We start from the raw sequence: 20,341 nt of genomic DNA, 5'->3' as shown, positions 1-20,341 counted from the left end.
GCATGCATAAGGCTCGATCTTATTCCACTGGAGTCTTGCCATGCATTTGCCATGGTTAAGGGACTACTACTACTACTGAAGGACAGAGAACAGTACATAAATACATACTGAATGCACTTTCCAGGATTAATGCAAACACACAGTCCAAAAGGAGACTATGGAAGCCATCATTTAACCAAAGCCTTCTTAGTAAATGTGTTTTCCACATATGTACAATTTTCAGCCAACTAAAGTTTAAGTACCTAAATATTTTTGGTTAAAGTTGTTTTATATGGGAATATTTCTACAATGAGATAATCCCAATAAAGCAAGGAACATGAGTCCTGGCACACAGCGTTCAGTAAGTGTTAGTAATTTTTAATGTTAATTAAGTGTATTATGTAAGTGCTTGCCTTAGGATTCAGAATGAACAGAGTATACTTACTCCTCTTGATGGCCCAAGGGCATCCTAATAAATATTAAATACTTAATGAGGCTACGAGCACAAGGACAGCTTGGAAGTTACCAGGAATTCTGGGGTTGTTGGTTCCTGCACAGCTCCAATGTGAGGTCTGGCTAATGGTGGGACTGGCAGTCAGCCAGCTACCACTAACTCTATCAAGCTGTCAGTTCTCATGGCTGTCAGAGTGCCCGCACTGACTATTTCTCAAAGTTTCCTACCACTAAACATCTTTTAGCTGAGACATTAAGCTGAGACATTAAATATTGTAAATCCATACAAACAAGGACTGGTCTATCTAACCTACCTGAACCTATTTCCTGATTGTTCAGAAACACTGAAGTTTCCAGAGTGGAGTCTGTGAGTCTATTCTGGTTCGATGCAACATACCTACAATAACAGCAATCAAGAGGCTGAGGCAGGAGGACTGCAAGCTTGAGGCTAGCCTGAGGTACATAGTGATACTCTGTCGCAAAAAATAAAATAAAGGAAAAGGTAAGAGGCCCACCTGCCCTGAGAATTTTCCTAAGCCCTCAGTTGGGATCCCAGGAAAACCTAACTAAGAAGGTCCCCCAAATCAAATGGGTAGTGTCTTAGTTGGGGTTTCTTCTGTTGTGAAGAGACACCATGGCCATAGCAACTCTTATAAAAGAAAACATTTAGTTAGGGCTGGCTTACAGTTCACAGGTTTAGTCCATTATCATCATGGTGGGAAGCACAGTGGCATGCAGGCAGGCATGGTACTGGAGAGGTACCTGAGACTTCTACATCTGGATTTGCAGAAATCGAGAAAGGGATCAACTAGGCCTGACTAGAGCATCTGAAATCTCAAAGCCCACCCCACAGTGACAAACTTCCTCCAAGAAGGCCACACCTCCTAATAGTGCCATTCCTTAAGAGCCTATGAGGGCCATTTTCAATCGGACTGTCACAGGTAGAAAGAAACTGCACACCTTTAAAATGTGTATGTGATCATTAGCTACTGTCTAGGTAGGGGAGGTGGAGGGAGGCACGGTGTGGAGAACGTGCAGAATGAATATTTCTAGGAAGCATGACTTCAAGACTAGAAATACTTTCTTAAGTAAATAGTTTGCTCAAATGTCCACACGTCTATTCCTTTGTCCCTACCTTTTAGAATGCAGAGTTGACATTTACTCAAGATTCTAGAGAAATTAAAGCCCCCATACTGCTGTGCTGGACTTGTGGTAGATGCTTCTCTAGCCTATTCTTTTTCTCTTATTCTTTCAACCACAACCTTTAATCGCATCTTCTGAGAAAAGACTTATGCATTTCATTCTTCTGATATCACAAAGGCCCAGGCAGGAAGAAGGAAGTGCCATGGTGGCTGGTAGTGGAGAACAGGCATGTTATTGACAGGAGTTGTGGGACTTGGTTATTTCTGTTGCTTCTGAGGATGATAGTTTAAAGAAAACTCTTCCTCGTGACTGAAGGAGATTTTCACACATAAGACATACACCAGCAGCCGGTGTATCAGTGACGTGTCATGGCTCCACTCTGGACATAGGCATAGGGGAGTTACAGGTTGTGGATGTGGAGAAGGGACTGTTGGTAGGTAGTGGTCATGAGAATCACAGTCTCTTGTTTCCATCAGGATCTCTATTTCTATTTTTCTTCCACAGCACTGAACAACTCATCCGCACTGTCATTTCCTTTGTTGAAGTTCATGTTTTTTCTTGTTGAACTAGTCTAATAGGGTGCAGCGTTCCTAGAGACTTCAATTTTCTAACATCACCTGGTGTCCAGGACACCATAAGTAGGACACATCTGGAAGACAGTGCTGAGGGTGCCCCCTGGTGACTTCTACTGAACCAATCTCATATAATGAGTTGATAAAAGTCTGAGCAAGGTGCTATACTGTGTACAGTGAATTTCCTTTACATAAATGTTCATGTGTGATGCTTATTTTATTAGAAAAATTTATAATAGTTTTCATAAATAATTAGTTGTATATTCTATATAAATACATTTAAAAATAAAAGATTTAAAGTAAAAATTAAATTTAAAAAGTTTTCATGATTTTTAGTTTTGAAAGAAAAATTCTGGGCTGGAGAGGTGGCTCAGTGGTTAAGAGCACCGACTGCTCTTCCAAAGGTCCTGAGTTCAAATCCCAGCAACCACATGGTGGCTCACAACCACCCGTAATGGAATCCGATGCCCTCTTCTGGTGTGTCTGAAGACAGCTACAGTGTACTCATATACAAAATAAATAAATAAATCTTTAAAAAAAAAAAAAGAAAGAAAAATTCTTTCTAGGTGAGTGAATCTTTGAAGCACACTCAGTAGCCTATTCCCAATGTGATCAGAACTCTAGCTGGAGGACAGGATGTGCAAAATTGCTCAACTACATGCATTTTACATGACTGTCCTCCTACACAAACGGGAATATTCTGATCTGTAGTTTAGGTGCTAATTAAAGCATCTAGTTAATACACCCTCTTCTTCAAATAGGCCATAGAGCCCTTTGCCATCTCAAATAAATTTCACCTACCTCCTTAAGGAGGGGAGACAAAAATTCTTCTCCCTTTTTTGGGAAGGGTTTTGTATTTTTATTCTTAATACAATTTCCCAGTACTATATCCATAATTTAGTTAATGTACTTAAATTTAATTTTCCAAGAATGAACAAATTTATAGTAGATCAAGATGACTAGATGGAAGAATATGCATCATACTTCACAGCAGTTTTCAAAAGCAGACTCTGTTAACTGTGAATGTGTGCATCTGAAAGCTGCTCTCCTAATTCGCTGATGTTGTTGTAAAAATATAAAAATAAAAAAGCATAGTTGTCTTTTATCCTGCTAGGTCCACACAGCGGTGCCCACGATGTCTGCTAGATATCTTGGTAGAAACACATCCCCACTCCTTGGCGACCCAGTGTCTCTTACTGCCACACTCTTTCCGATACTCAAACCCTCACATAAAAAAACACACAATACAATAATCTTTGACCCAATTGGTAAGATATAATTTCCCACTTAAACATACACAGCCCGGTACCATCCATCCCTTAGGAACTTTGATAACAACCTGTAAATACACAGAGCACAATCTTAACATCACCTGCCATGGCTTCTCCCCTCTGTCCTGTCTCTTCCTTTCTGTCCTGGTCTCCTCCTCCTCTTTCAAACATCTCTCCCGCCCATCCTTCCTTCTCCTCCAATGACAGGCCTCCTTCTATCCTGTACCTGCCCCTCACCTGTACTTTACAAATTCAATGGGGAGGTGGTTCTGGTGAAGTCACCTGAGTTCTGAGTAGGTGACTAGGCAGCTGTCCTTGAGGCAGTGGAATTAGCATCAAAATACAGATAACTTCAGGGAAAACCACAACTTTCCTGATTCAAAACTACTTGCTGAGCATACACCAGAGATATGACACTTTTTTAAAAAAAAGACTTTATTCATGTACACAATAGCTATCTTCAGACACACCAGAAGAGGGCATCAGATCTCACTACACATGGTTGTGAACCACCATGTCGTTGCTGGGCTTTGAACTCAGAACCTCAGGAAGAGCAGTCAGTGCTCTTAACCACTGAGCCATCTCTCCAGCCCTGAGAAATGACAGTTTTTAATGTAATGTTTGCTAGTGCAAATTTCATGAAATGACAGTATAATGTGCTTCTCGTGAGGTAGATGGTCAAGAAGCAATACTGAGCAGTCACAACAACACAGTTGACTTAATCTATGCTCAATCCATATAAAATTGTTTAGAAACAGCATAGAACCCAGACACATCTTTCTTACACTGTAAATCAGCTTAGATGTTTTACAATACTCGATAAAATGTTGATTGATGAGAACACATTGAATTACTAGGAAATGATCTCTGCATGCACATCAAGAACCAGAATTTGTTACCTGTTCATCATACAACATTACCAGAGAGAAGCGGCGTGAGACGTCAGAGACCAAGCACAGTTCATGCTTCGCATGATGTAAAAGAACACAGGAGGGAAAGCTTTAAGGGAAACCCGTAGGACTTTTCTTTCCCTGCCCATCACTAACATAGCCAAAGGCACTTGTGTATTCTTCCTATGAACCTTTCAAATTCTGAATACCTTGGAATTAAACATTTTGAAAACTAATAGTCACATAACAGGGATCTCTCTGGAACTGCTTCAATGTGTCAGCAGCAGATCCCATGTTCTGATGTTCTGTTGAATGGCAAGGAGGTGGACATGGAGGTTGGTCTGGAAAGACTGCCATGTGAATCATAAAGATACTCATCTCTACCCTGTCCAATACATGTCTGCGTTTAAATAAATACTAGTGTTTAAATAAAATAAACACTGTGAGAAGACAGAAGGAAGCACCTTGGAACCCTCTCTTACAGCTTTTCCTCTCTGGGCAAGAATCATTGAATCTGTTAGAGCATCTCCTGGTGTCCTTGTCTGGCTTGAGAGGGCCTTTATGGTGCTTTAAGCTCTAGTCCCTCTTGGTCATTTTGGTGCTTCTTATTGTCTCAAGTGAAATAGACTGCTTTAGAACTAATTCCTAGGATTATTCTATATCCCTACAGTAATGTGCTTCCAGGAGCTAACAGAAGTGGAGGCACGGCTGTACCCTCTGAGTATACTCCTCAATATTGTCATCACCTTACCAATTTCCCAAAGATTAGACAGTTAATTTGTAGCTCAGAGTTCCACATACATGGATTTCTGCTTGAAAAACTTATGCACGACATACACACCTATAACTCAGCCTTCAAGAAGTAGATGTAAGAGGATTTTCAATTCAAGACAACCCTGAGCTACATATGAGATTCTATCTTAATACATCACTGTCCTCATGGGGAATAAAGAAATTGAAAGGAAAAGTAGATATAGAAGGATATAAATGAGACAAAATGAAAGGAGAGAGGAGAAGGAAGAAGAGACTATTTAAAAGATGTTATTTCTGTACCAAACACGCAGAGTCTATCTGCCTGTCACAATTTCCTAATAATTCAAGATGTTTTCTTAGAAGCAACATTGTATTGAATATTGTAAAATATCTAAATTGATTTATGGTGTAAGGAGGGGGTGTCTGGGTCTTATGCTATTACTACACAATTTTACATAAGAGAACTGGCCCTTCCTAGATGTAGTATTGATGAGATGACCTTGAACAAATCCCAAGTATACTGAAAACTGACTGTAACGACACCTTATGGAAATTGTTGAGGTGATAATCAGAATCTAAGGGGAGAGTCATTAATACAGACGAGTCTGGGCCATGTGTGGTTAGACAGGGTCAGTGTGAGGGAGATGGCACGGAGTCAAACAGTGATCACCAAGAGGCTTGTCTCTTCAGTAGCCTGCTCTATGACAAGAATTGTCCAGAGAGAAAAAGGATGCAGAATCCAGAATAATAACCTTCATTGCTCTCTGCTTTTTTTTTTTTTCAGAGCTGGGAACCGAACTCAGGGCCTTTCGTTTGCTAGGCAAGTGCTCTACCACTAAGCTAAATCCCCAACCCAGCTCTCTGCTTTTTAACTTCTCTCTGAAGATATCTGTTGGGAGGCCACCTAGAGGAAGTACATTAAACACCATCTACCATAAACTTGACTGATCCCCTTCACTTCTGTGCACAGCAAGTGCCCATTACTCACAGGCACAATAGTACTTTTCAAAGGAAGACACAGGGAGAAAGGTGGGATCCACTTCTCAGTTTGTCATGGGCCAGCCTATTTCTGGTTTGATGAAGCAAGATTTCTTCTTTTCAAAGCAATAAAACATTTTTTGCTGTGTGCTTAGAAGCAGAACTTTTCCTCACTGTCTTTATTAACTGGAGTTTAGATACGACCACGAATAGAATCCCCATGATGGCACAGTGGCTGTATAAGGACAAGTAGAGAAACCTCACTATCACATCTGCCCTGTCTCACTAGTGATGCCCTCATCATGTTATGATGTAGCAAGAAGGCCCTAATCAGACACTGTTGCTGTGTTCTTTAAACCCCCAGTCTCCACAGTCAAGAGCCCAACAAATCTATTTTCTTTTTAAAAAAATTGACCAGGCTTTGGTCAGAAAGTGAACTAAGATAGTAGTATCTTTTGTTTTGTTTTCTTGTCAACTTGAGTATAGAAACTTTAAGGGATGTAAATATAGATTTAAAGGGTTTATTTAGGGCCAGTGAGATATCTCAGTGGGTTGATGATCTGAGTTTTAGACCCAGAATAGATATGGAGGAAGGAGAGAACTAACTTCTGAACGTTGTCCTCTAGTCTCTGCATGTGCACTGTGGCACTCACATGTGTGCAAGTAGGTACATGCACCCACACGAGTCAATACATATTTTAAAGTTATTTTATTTTGCAATATTTAACTCAAATAAATTAATAAATATATTTATTGATTTCTATACTGTATCAAAAACACATGTAATACTGTATTCATTCAGTAATATTTAATTATTCTACTTCGGTTTCCAGTTTTGTATTAGCTTTTCATGTGACTATTGGCTATACATATTTTTATAATTTCTACTGTCAATGTTGAGCCCCTTACAAGCATTCTAAAGTACATGGCTTTTGGTTCTGAACTATTGAAGGCTGTGACCATACCAACTAGAAAACAAGTTCAAACCACAAGCTTCCATTGACTGGGAAATGAGTCAAATCATAAACTTCTCCCTTATGATTGACTAAGAAATACATTTCTTCATTGATCCTATCATAACCTTCAAAATTTGAACAATTACCACTTTCTTAATTGATGTTTAAAGTCGGTGTGCACTGACTTTCAACAGTTCCAACGTATGTTCCTTATACCTACTTATTAACCCTTTCTTAAGTGGATTTCCGTGTTTTGGTTTAAAATGATTTCTGAGGTGGCCTGCTTCTGTTAGCACCCTAAACTGACATTATTGAAGGTGTTTCCAGAAAGACCTATTCTCAAAGCTATTTGGTGTCTACTAATGGACTTAGTGCAGTTCTTTCTGTTTAGAAACACTGTACCCCTGATCTTAAAGAAAAAAACAAAACAAAACAAAACAAAAACAAACCTGCATTAAAACTTAGCCATTGGTAAGCCACTGAGCTGATGTGCAGCAGGGCAGGGCAGAATATGATAGGGGTGAATGGAATTTCCCCTCTGCCCTCTGAAGGTTTGCTGGAATAAAATGATTAAAATAAATTACATGGGAGAAAAATGTGTTAATGCATTACTGTCCTTAAGTACAGCCCAACATGGTTCAGAAGCTTTGGGCCCCGGTCTTTCTAGGGGAAATGAAATACAGAAAATGTCAGGAAAAAGCATGCTGGAGCTTTTCTTGTTGTTGTTGAGCTTTTTTGTTTTTTAGAACAAATAGTAAAAATGATTTATGGCAAGTTGGAAGTTTGAAAGCTATACAATAGTTTGGGATAACATGTATTTACTCTGCAAACTTGGTGGGTAATAAATATTGTGTCCAATGTTGGAGAACCACTCACCCGAGGCTCCATTACTACATCTGATGCAAATCTGACAGAGGCTGAGGTCAGTTAGAGAGACACCGGTTGCACTGTGCCTGTCTTCTAGCTCTTAATTGCTAAATCACAACCTGTATTTTTTTTAAACAGCATTTGTTGTTTGTGATAGTCCTTACCAGGTAATGTGATACAATTTTAAAACATGTGTTCCTTTCTTCAAGAGAAGCATTTTTGGGGCTGGAGAGATGGCTCAGTGGCTAAGAGCACAGACTACCATTGAAGAGGACCAAGGCCTGGTTCCCAGCATCCAGATTGGAAGGTTCACAGCTGCTTCTAACTCCAGCTCCAGGGGACCAGACGCTTCTAGTCTCTGAGGGTGCCCTCACCCTCCCACACATACTAAAAATAAATATTAAAAAAAAGAAAAATCGGGCTGGAGAGATGGCTCAGCGGCTAAGAGCACCTGACTACTCTTCCAGAGATCCTGAGTTCAAATCCCAGCAACCACATGGTGGCTCACAACCATCTGTAAAGAGATTGATGCCCTCTTCTGGTGTATCTGAAGACAGCTACAGTGTACTTACATATAATAAAATAAATAAATCTTTAAAAAGTTTTTTAAAAAAAGAACAGGAAAAGCAGTTGTCAGCTTGCCTTAATAGTCCATTTAATGTAATTTTGTTTTTAAAAACAGATAAAAAGGTGGGTTGGATATTAGCAATGCTCAGAGTTAGCAAGATCAAGTGAAAAGCGTGTCATTGAAACAACCCAAAATGTTAACTGCTAGAGTTGTCTTAGTCTCAATCTCTCATCATTCCTAATTCTGTGTGTGTGTGTGTGGCGGGGGGATCGTGTTTACCGGTGCACACTTATTGTTGTCCCCTATCCTGCATAGGCTCTCTAATAACACTAACACCAGTGACACAAATAGTAACTAATGTTTATTTGGTGTCCATTAGGTGACAGGGCCTGCACAGTCTCACACACTTCACCCCTAGTTTTACAGTAATCCCGAATGGTATGTGCTATTTAGTCGGTTTTACAGTTGAAGGTTCTAAGATGCTGTCTAGCACTCCATTGGTCTGGGACTTAGAGCTGTTATCTGTGTCGCTCAATATTGAATGCTAAGTATTGTGTTGTTTACTGCTTATTCTGTCTCAAGTTGGCTCGCCATCCTAGGGGTAATAAACTGATATTTGTTACACAAAACAGTCTAAATATCTAAAGAAGCATTGAGCATATATTCTTATGCCAGCATGAATTTAAACATCTCTCGACAGCCAAAGAAAACACAAACATTTAGTGAAGAAAAAAAATCCTTGCATGTTGCAGGCTGCCACCACTGCAGGCATGTGTGTGTGTGTGTGTGTGTGTGTGTGTGTGTGTGTGTGTGTGTGTGTGTGTGTGTGTGTGTTCATGTAATATGTACCCTAGCCTCAGGGACATACCTTAAAAAAAGAAGACATTTGAGGACAAAGGAAGCATCTAATGCTGACTTCTTGTGAAAGTACATGTGGTTAATCAACCAGATAGGCTTAAAATTTAATTCTGTAAAGTTTTATAAAGGAAAGTACACTAAGTACTGCCTGGGAGTTAGTGTTGTGCAGAGCACTCAGGCTTCTCTGATTCCGCCTTCTTCTCAGCACCTCACAGCCAACAGCTGCCTCCATTACTCCAAGTCACTCAAAGGAGTTTCCTTTGAGATTTCAAGATACCTCAGAAAAGACCTTAGTAGACATTTTAAGGTTACTTTATTTTCAAGATACAGGTATCTAAATGCATTGAGACCGTTAGGAAACTCACCAAAGTAGATTAACATTGCTGTTACTGAGTTGCAGCTATACAGGGCCCAAACTCCTTATCACTTTATGGCGATGGAGGACTTTTATTATTCTTGTAAAATATACATAATATGAAAGCTATCATTTTTATCTAAGTTGATAGTTGAGTGGCATGAAGTACATTCACTGGATTGTGGGATTATGATTCCCATGCATCACAATTCTTTTACCATTTCAAACTGGAATTCTATATTCAATAAATACCAGCTCTTCACTTCTCCCTCTCAAAGCCCTTGGCAACCACCATGCTGCTTTCCAGTGCTTCCAATTTGTTGTCTCTAGGTTCCTTGTACAAATAACATCATATAGTATTTGTCTCTTGGCAACTGGGTTATTTCTTTTTGTGTAAATTCCTTGGGGCATCTATGTTCTGGCATGTGCCACAGCTTTTAGTCTTAATTATGTTCCATTTGTATACAGTGTGTTCATATATGTTCATGCATCTCTTGAACAATTGTTGACCTCAGGTAATATCTACCTTGTTTTTGAAGCTGGGTCTCTCACTTGAGATAAATAATTTAGGCTAAGCTGTCTTGACAATGAATCCCAGGGCACCAGCTCACCAGAGCTGGGTTTACTGGTAGAACATCATATGCCTGACTGGTGTTTAGCAGTTTTGTCATGTGCATGTGTGTGACTGTGCGTGTTCCTAAAACCAGTATGGATCTAAAGCTTTCAAAAATGTCTTATCACTTAACACTTATTATACAGAATAATGGGATTATAGGGTTTTCATGCATTAAGTAATGGACTTTGATACTATTTCCCCCTTAATTTCTCTTGGGATTGCATTGAATCTGTAGATTGATTTTGGAAGTAGGGCCATCCCATGAGCATGCAAGGTCTTTCCATCTTCTACTGTCCTCTTTAATTTTATTGAGTATCTACAGAATTTTCATTACACAGGTCTTTCACTTCCTTGGTCAGGTTTAATTCAAGAAATTTTTGGGGGGGAGGATATTTGACATGATTGATGTTGGCTTTGTCAAAAGCCTTACATGTCTATTGATTGATATGATTTCTATTCTATCAAAAACAGGAGATTTGTGAAATTTATAAAATTTATTGACATATTGAGCCAGCACTACATCTCTGGAATAAACCAGTTTGATCATAGTAATTTTGTGATTTATTATTGAAGAGTTTGCAGGCATTTTTAAAGAAATTTTGCATGTATTTATGTTGGAGATTGGTCTGTGTTTTTCTGGTTTTAGTACTAGGCTAATACTAACTTCATAAAGAGTTTGGTAATGTAACCTTCCTTTGCTATTTAATAGCATAGTTTGAGAAGCATTTGTGTATTTCATTGAAGGTCTGGTAATTTTTTTTATTTGGTAAATATTTGATCACTACTTCACTTGTACTGCTTTCTACAAAGCTGCTCCATTTTTTGTTTTAGATCTTCATGATTTACTTTTGGTAGGTTATATAAGTCCAGAAATCTACATACTTTATTTTAGAGTTTTCCACTTTATTGAAATAAGTGATTTCTAAAATAAGACCTAATGATTTTTCTGAATTTCATTAATGTATATAGTAACAACTCTCCTTACCACCCAATCTATTTACGTTGAAGCTGTTCAACTTGATTATTTTTGTATTTGAGGATTTTATGAATACTATATATCATTTTAATCCCTCCCTGTCCCACAACCAACCTCCTCCCATTTCCTTCCCCAAAATCACACTTTTTCCTAACCCCCTAACCCTAAACACCCCCAACCTAACCCTACCCGCCCACTCCCTAACCCACACCGCCCCCCACAACACTTTAACCCTAAACCCTAACTTTCTGGAACTAAGTGCACACCCAACCACACTATTCATAATCCCTACCCTTCTAACCCAGCTTGTTTCCAATAGACTCCTGGCATTTACTTTGACCATGTTTTTGAATTGTTAAGTATTTATGCAGATTTCAAAACACAAACACTTTACCACATTGAGCCCATTCATAAGGCTTTTCTCAAGAATGTTATTTTCTGCATTCACAGGGTTTCAGTGAACGCAAGTGAATACTTTTATTATAGTGAGAACTATAGAAATGTGCAAAGGCTTCACCATATTCAGTACATTCACAGTTTCTCTCTAGTGTGCTTTTATTCTGTTTGTGTTAATTTGGGTATTAATGCTGTGAAAAGATACCATGACCAAGGCAACAAAGGACATTTAATTGGGGGGAGGGGAGGTATACAGATTCAGAGGTTCAGTCTATGATCAAGGTGGAAGAAATGTCAGTGTCCAAGCAGATATGGTGCTGGAGGAGAGAGTTCTACATCTTGATCAGAAGGCAGCCAGAAGACTCTTCTGCCCTGGGCAGAGTTTAAGCATGGGGTCTGAAAGCCCATCCCCCCTCCACAGTGACATACTTCCTCAAAGGCCACATCTACTCCAAAAAGGCCATACCTCCTAACACTGCCACTTGCCATGGGCCAAGTATATTTAAACCACCATACCTTTGAAGATCACAGTAAAGGCTTTACTATATTGGTTACATTCATAGGGTTACTCTTTAGTATGTATGTTTTCTTTTATGTAGTTGGAGGTGGCTTGATTGTGAAACTGCTTTACCATATTGACTACATTCGTAAGGTTTCTTTCCGGTATGAATTCTTTCATGTTGTCAAAGTTGATCATGAGAGGCAAAGAATTTACTAAATTACTTACATTCACAAGGTTTCACTGTAGTATGTGTTGCTTTATGTTTTCGGAGATAAGCGTTACATACAAAGGCTTTACCACATTCATTACATTTGTAAGGTTTCTCTCCAGTATGAATTCTTTCATGCCTTTTAAGTTTACTCTGACCTACAAAGGCTTTACCACATTGATTACATTCATAGGGCTTCTCTCCAGTATGTATTCTTTTATGTACTCGGAGAGAACTATGAGATGCAAAGGCTTTACCACATTGATCACATTCATAGAGATTCTCTCCATTATGTATTCTTTCATGTACTTGGAGATAACTATGATATGCAAAGGCTTTATCACACCGATCACATACATAGGGCTTCTCTTCACTATGTATTCTTTTATGTACTTGGAGATAACTATGATATGCAAAGTCTTTACCACATTGATCACATACATAGGGCTTCTCTCCAGTATGTATTCTTTGATGTACTTGGAGATAACTATGAGATGTAAAGGCTTTACCGCATTGTTCACATTCATAAGGTTTCTCTCCAGTATGTGTTATTCCATGCCTTTTGAGATGACTGGGTCGTGCAAAGGCTTTACCACATTGATTGCATTTGTAGGGTTTCTCTCCAGTATGAATTCTTTTATGTCTCTTAAGAGCACTGTGAAGTACAAAGGCTTTACCACATTGATTACATTCATAGGGCTTCTCTCCAGTATGTTCTCTTTTATGTACTTGGAGAGAACTATGAGATGCAAAGGCTTTACCACATTGATCACATTCATAGAGATTCTCTCCAGTATGTATTCTTTTATGTACTTGGAGATAACTATGATATGCAAAGGCTTTATCACACCGATCACATACATAGGGCTTCTCTCCACTATGTATTCTTTTATGTACTTGGAGATAACTATGATATGCAAAGGCTTTATCACACCGATCACATACATAGGGCTTCTCTCCAGTATGTATTCTTTGATGTACTTGGAGATAACTATGAGATGTAAAGGCTTTACCACATTGTTCACATTCATAAGGTTTCTCTCCAGTATGTGTTATTCCATGCCTTTTGAGATGACTGGGTCGTGCAAAGGCTTTACCACATTGATTGCATTTGTAGGGTTTCTCTCCAGTATGAATTCTTTTATGTCTCTTAAGATCACTGTGAAGTACAAAGGCTTTACCACATTGATTACATTCATAGGGCTTCTCTCCAGTATGTTCTCTTTTATGTACTTGGAGATGACTACAACGTATAAAGGCTTTACCACATTGATCACATTCATAGGGCTTCTCTCCAGTATGTATTCTTTTATGTACTTGGAGATAACTACAACTTATGAAGGCTTTACCACATTGTTCACATTCATAAGGTTTCTCTCCAGTATGTGTTATTCCATGCCTTTTGAGATGACTGGGTCTTGCAAAGGCTTTACCACATTGATTGCATTTGTAGGGTTTCTCTCCAGTATGAATTCTTTCATGTGTTTTAAGAGCACTGTGAAGTACAAAGGCTTTTCCACATTGATTACATTCATAGGGCTTCTCTCCAGTATGTTCTCTTTTATGTACTTGGAGATAACTATGAGATGCAAAGGCTTTACCACATTGATCACATTTGTAAGGTTTCTCTCCAGTATGTGTTATTCCATGCGTTTTCAGATGACTGAGTCGTGCAAAGGCTTTACCACACTGATTGTATTTGTAGGATTTTCTTCCAGAATGTATTAGTTTATGCCTTCTAAAATTACAACGACGTTCAAAGGCTTTACCACATTGAGTACATTTGTAGGTTTTTTCTCCAGTATGAATTCTTTCAAGAGTTTGAAGCTGAGAATCGTATGTAAAGGCTTTATCACGTGGCTTACATTCACAGAGTTTCTCTCCAGTATGTGTGCTCTTATGTCTTTGGAGATGACTATGTTGTGCAAAGGCTTTACCACACTGAGTATTTTCAGAGGGTTTCTCTCCAGTATGACATCTTTCATGCCTGCAAAGATAGATAGCACTTGGGAAAGCTTTACCACATTCACTAAACTAATGAATCTAATAAATGGAAATTAATTCTATAATTTGATCTAATTGTAAAGAAGAATCACATCTTAAGGTTGTATCACTTTGTTTACACTCATGGTTTCCCATTCACTATGGGTTGGTAAAAGTGTTATTACATGGCTCAAATTTGTACCATCCTCTATCTCTATGAGATTTCTCATATATTTAAAAAGAAATGGAAGAGCTCAGAGCTTTACCACATTGAGTACATTCATATGCTTTCCTTTATTGTCAAATACACTACATTTGCATACCTCATCAGCAAAGTGAACCAGGACAAACAGAAAGGAATTTCCATAATCCTAGTATTCATAGGGATTTTCTGCTAGGTGACTTTATGGATATATTCCCAATGAAGTTGGGAAACCAACTAATTATAAACTTGTATCACACTGAGAAAGTCTGCTCAAAGTGGAGTACTACATATATCTTAATTGTTCTGGGGGTGGGGGGGACATTGCTTCTTTCAATATCCTTGTGCTCACATGGCTTGTATCCATTGTGACACAGGATATAGCTGTTAAAATAACAAATGAAATGTTTCCACATTGCATTCACACAGTTTGACTTTTTGTTCATCATAGTCATATGGTATAAGAATTAAGGTTTCTCTTGAACAACATTCTTGACTCTCATAAACTGTCCCTCTCAAACTTAACAATGTTACTACATGAGTAATCAGCTTTACTATGATATATTTGCCTGTTAGAAACATAAACTTATCACCTACTCTATCTGTGTGTGTGTGTTGTGAGACTAAACAGATTGACAGGTTTACAGAGTAGCTGTAATGTGGCTATGATTCAAAATGGTAAGGCTAAGGCTTTGTTTCTTTGTCTTCTTTCATAGAGGAAGGCCTTGCAAAAAACAAGTCAGACACCTGACATTGAGGTACATGAATTTGTGAGAATTTAGTAATCAATACACTTAAGGAAGTGCTTTTTTTTTTTTTTTTTTTTAACCACTGTTGCTTTTCTTTAAAAGTTACAGGACATACTAACATTTCTTCAGAGGCATATTCATACCAACTTGCACATGAAAATTACCTTCCATGTCTTCTGAAACTTTGACAATGTTCTTCAATAGTATGGTCTTCCCAATTGTAACCTAAAATACAATACCAGAAAATGTATGATATATTATTGGAAATTAGGCAACATTTAAGTTACTATCTTCAGTGAACCTGACCTTTTCACCTCATTCTTCTTTATTCTCAATTGAAGTTACAGAAAAGCAACAGTAAAAAAGTAACAATTGTTTCCTTATTTTAAAAACTGAAAGAAAATTCACTGTCTTACCTATAGCAGTGAGGTTCCTGTAGGTCTCCTGCATCACATCTTTGTAGAGACTCTTCTGTGAAGGATCCAGCAAAGCCCATTCTTCTCGAGTGAAGTTCACATGTACATCATCATAGGTTAATGCATCCTGAAATATCCCATACATGAGTACAACAGAAACCATGATACCGATATCACTGTAAATGTATGCTTCTGATACTTCCCCCACTTATTTCTTGACCCAGATGTTCTAATGTTAATTACCAAGTCATCTTAGAAGAAAACTGAGTAATAAGGTTCACCTCTGTCATTTCTTTGCTCATTGAGTAGGACATAGCCTTGCAAAAGAAATGCTAATTAATGGAGAGAGAGAGAGAGAGAGAGAGAGAGAGAGAGGAGCAGTACTAAGCACACAGAGAAATTGTATGAACAATTACTAACTGCAAAAAATATCAAGTGAGCATATAGGTTCATGTCTTTAATCCAAGCACTGAGGAGGCAGAGGTAGGTATATCTGAGGTCTATCCAGGACAGCCAGAGGTACATATTAAGACCCTGTCTCCCCTATGAAAAATTAATCAAACAAACAAGAAAGATAGAAAGGACTCAGAGGTTTTTACTAGAGTTCCTACAAATTAAATTCACTGCAGTTCTGTATTCTTCTTCCAGAATCTTGAGGTGGCCCAGTTTAAACTGTAACAATAATGAGATCTTACTAAAAGGGAATGAATGTTTAAACAGATACAAACAGATAGCTCAAAATATTGGCAATGTAAATGTTGATCCTAAATAAGCAACATAGGACAGGAGCTGGCTCATCAGTGAAGAGCTCTTGCTGGTCTTAAAAATAATTGGCCTCAATTGCCAGTAGTTAGAAGGGAGCTTCGCAACTATTGATTACTCCAAGTTCAGGAATTCTGAAGCCATTTTCTGGCTACTATGGGGATTAGGAATACATGATGTGCATATTCATTCATACAGGCAAAATATACATATTCATTAAAAAAATCAACACAAATGCAACAGGTAGGAAAAATGTCATATACCTGCAATCCAATGACTCAGAAAGCTCAGGCAATATAGCCAGGCAGTATGAATGTCATGAATACATGCCATCCTGAGAAACAGAATATGCTCTCTGTCAAATTTCAAAGTTCATAACGTAGATGAAGATCAACACAGCACCATATGCTTGACATGTGCCAAAACCCACAGTCCAACCCATCAGCCAATAATATAAAAACGAACAAATAACAAAGAAACAAAGAAAAACCTGGGCATGATGGCCCACATTTAATCCTGGGACTCTGGAGCCAGAGGCAGGTGGACCATTTACGTTTGAGGCCGTATGTTCTAAACAGCTCCTTTCAGGACAGCCAGGGCTACATAGAGAAACTTTGTCCTCAAAAACAAAAACAAAATTAAAATTATAAAAAACACCAGGCTTGCCTGGTTGCTGCCGCTGCAGAGAGCCCCTGGGCAGCACCCCACGAGCGAACCTGAGCCTCGGGACCACAGGTAAGACCAAATTTTCTGCTGCAAGAAAGCTGCCTGGTGAGCTTGGGACACACGGAAGCAGAATTTCTCTAGGACCGGGCACGTTCTGTGTTTACCGGAAGTCCCACACCCGCGGATCCCCGCCCGGAGCAGCTCTCTGCTCCCAGACCCGGTGAGAGAGAGACCCAACCGCCTGGTCAGGTGGGCACTCCTGAGGCTGCAGAGCGGAAGAGACCACCAACACTGCTCACCCCTGCCCACATCCCTGGCCCAAGAGGAAACTGTATAAGGCCTCTGGGCTCCCGTGGGGGAGGGCCCAGGAGCAGCAGGACCCCTGCCAGAGACACCGCCGGACCCTGAAGGAAACAGACCGGATAAACAGTTCTCTGCACCCAAATCCCGTGGGAGGGAGAGCTAAACCTTCAGAGAGGCAGACAAGCCTGGGAAACCAGAAGAGACTGCTCCCTGCACACACATCTCGGACGCCAGAGGAAAAAGCCAAAGACCATCTGGAACCCTGGTGCACTGAAGCTCCCGGAAGGGGCGGCACAGGTCTTCCTGGTTGCTGCCGCTGCAGAGAGCCCCTGGGCAGCACCCCACGAGCAATCCTGAGCCTCGGGACCACAGGTAAGACCAAATTTTCTGCTGCAAGAAAGCTGCCTGGTGAACTCAAGACATAGGCCCACAGGAACAGCTGAAGACCTGTAGAGAGGAAAAACTACACGCCCGAAAGCAGAACACTCTGTCCCCATAACTGACTGAAAGAGAGGAAAACAGGTCTACAGCACTCCTGACACACAGGCTTATAGGACAGTCTAGCCACTGTCAGAAATAGCAGAACAAAGTAACACTAGAGATAATCTGATGGCGAGAGGCAAGCGCAGGAACCCAAGCAACAGAAACCAAGACTACATGCCATCATCGGAGCCCAATTCTCCCACCAAAACAAACATGGAATATCCAAACACACCAGAAAAGCAAGATCTAGTTTCAAAATCATATTTGATCATGATGCTGGAGGACTTCAAGAAAGACATGAACACACTTAGGGAAACACAGGAAAACATTAATAAACAAGTAGAAGCCTACAGAGAGGAATCGCAAAAATCCCTGAAAGAATTCCAGGAAAACACAATCAAACAGTTGAAGGAATTAAAAATGGAAATAGAAGCAATCAAGAAAGAACACATGGAAACAACCTTGGATATAGAAAACCAAAAGAAGAGACAAGGAGCTATAGATACAAGCTTCACCAACAGAATACAAGAGATGGAAGAGAGAATCTCAGGAGCAGAAGATTCCATAGAAATCATTGACTCAACTGTCAGAGATAATGTAAAGCGGAAAAAGCTACTGGTCCAAAACATACAGGAAATCCAGGACTCAATGAGAAGATCAAACCTAAGGATAATAGGTATAGAAGAGAGTGAAGACTCCCAGCTCAAAGGACCAGTAAATATCTTCAACAAAATCATAGAAGAAAACTTCCCTAACCTAAAAAAAGAGATACCCATAGACATACAAGAAGCCTACAGAACTCCAAATAGATTGGACCAGAAAAGAAACACCTCCCGTCACATAATTGTCAAAACACCAAACGCACAAAATAAAGAAAGAATATTAAAAGCAGTAAGGGAAAAAGGTCAAGTAACATATAAAGGGAGACCTATCAGAATCACACCAGACTTCTCGCCAGAAACTATGAAGGCCAGAAGATCCTGGACTGATGTTATACAGACCCTAAGAGAACACAAATGCCAGCCCAGGTTACTGTATCCAGCAAAACTCTCAATTAACATTGATGGAGAAACCAAGATATTCCATGACAAAACCAAATTTACACAATATCTTTCTACAAATCCAGCACTACAAAGGATAATAAATGGTAAAGCCCAACATAAGGAGGCAAGCTATACCCTAGAAGAAGCAAGAAACTAATCGTCTTGGCAACAAAACAAAGAGAATGAAAGCACACAAACATAACCTCACATCCAAATATGAATATAACGGGAAGCAATAATCACTATTCCTTAATATCTCTCAATATCAATGGCCTCAACTCCCCAATAAAAAGACATAGATTAACAAACTGGATACGCAATGAGGACCCTGCATTCTGCTGCCTACAGGAAACACACCTCAGAGACAAAGACAGACACTACCTCAGAGTGAAAGGCTGGAAAACAACTTTCCAAGCAAATGGTCAGAAGAAGCAAGCTGGAGTAGCCATTCTAATATCAAATAAAATCAATTTTCAATTAAAAGTCATCAAAAAAGATAAGGAAGGACACTTCATATTCATCAAAGGAAAAATCCACCAAGATGAACTCTCAATCCTAAATATCTATGCCCCAAATACAAGGGCACCTACATACGTAAAAGAAACCTTACTAAAGCTCAAAACGCACATTGCACCTCACACAATAATAGTGGGAGATTTCAACACCCCACTCTCATCAATGGACAGATCATGGAAACAGAAATTAAACAGTGATGTCGACAGACTAAGAGAAGTCATGAGCCAAATGGACTTAACGGATATTTATAGAACATTCTATCCTAAAGCAAAAGGATATACCTTCTTCTCAGCTCCTCATGGCACTTTCTCCAAAATTGACCATATAATTGGTCAAAAAATGGGCCTCAACAGGTACAGAAAGATAGAAATAATCCCATGCATGCTATCGGACCACCACGGCCTAAAACTGGTCTTCAATAACAATAAGGGAAGAATGCCCACATATACGTGGAAATTGAACAATGCTCTACTCAATGATAACCTGGTCAAGGAAGAAATAAAGAAAGAAATTAAAAACTTTTTAGAATTTAATGAAAATGAAGATACAACATACTCAAACTTATGGGACACAATGAAAGCTGTGCTAAGAGGAAAACTCATAGCGCTGAGTGCCTGCAGAAAGAAACAGGAAAGAGCATATGTCAGCAGCTTGACAGCACACCTAAAAGCTCTAGAACAAAAAGAAGCAAATACACCCAGGAGGAGTAGAAGGCAGGAAATAATCAAACTCAGAGCTGAAATCAACCAAGTAGAAACAAAAAGGACCATAGAAAGAATCAACAGAACCAAAAGTTGGTTCTTTGAGAAAATCAACAAGATAAACCCTTAGCCAGACTAACGAGAGGACACAGAGAGTGCGTCCAAATTAACAAAAT

General features: G+C 39.3%; 1 protein-coding gene across 3 annotated transcripts in view; it reads right to left on the bottom strand.

Moving 5' to 3' along the window:
• Positions 1–6,735: 6,735 nt before the first annotated feature.
• Positions 6,736–20,341, bottom strand: part of LOC134478907 (zinc finger protein 431-like) — a 30,048-nt gene continuing 16,442 nt past the window's right edge. For 2 of the 3 annotated variants that reach the window (XM_063268204.1, XM_063268205.1), the window contains exons 3-5: positions 15,692–15,818; positions 15,440–15,500; positions 6,736–14,328 (exon numbers count right to left, since the gene is read on the bottom strand). In XM_063268204.1, coding sequence (XP_063124274.1) covers positions 12,351–14,328; positions 15,440–15,500; positions 15,692–15,818 — 2,166 coding nt within the window. In that variant the 3' untranslated portion in view covers positions 6,736–12,350. Of the gene's footprint in view, positions 14,329–15,292; positions 15,501–15,691; positions 15,819–20,341 lie in introns of those variants that run through there. The other variant, XM_063268206.1, reaches the window with a different exon arrangement.

This window comes from Rattus norvegicus, chromosome 9 (assembly GCF_036323735.1).
Source record: "Rattus norvegicus strain BN/NHsdMcwi chromosome 9, GRCr8, whole genome shotgun sequence".
Classification (NCBI taxonomy): domain Eukaryota; kingdom Metazoa; phylum Chordata; class Mammalia; order Rodentia; family Muridae; genus Rattus; species Rattus norvegicus.
This window is presented reverse-complemented; position numbering and strand designations above follow the sequence as displayed.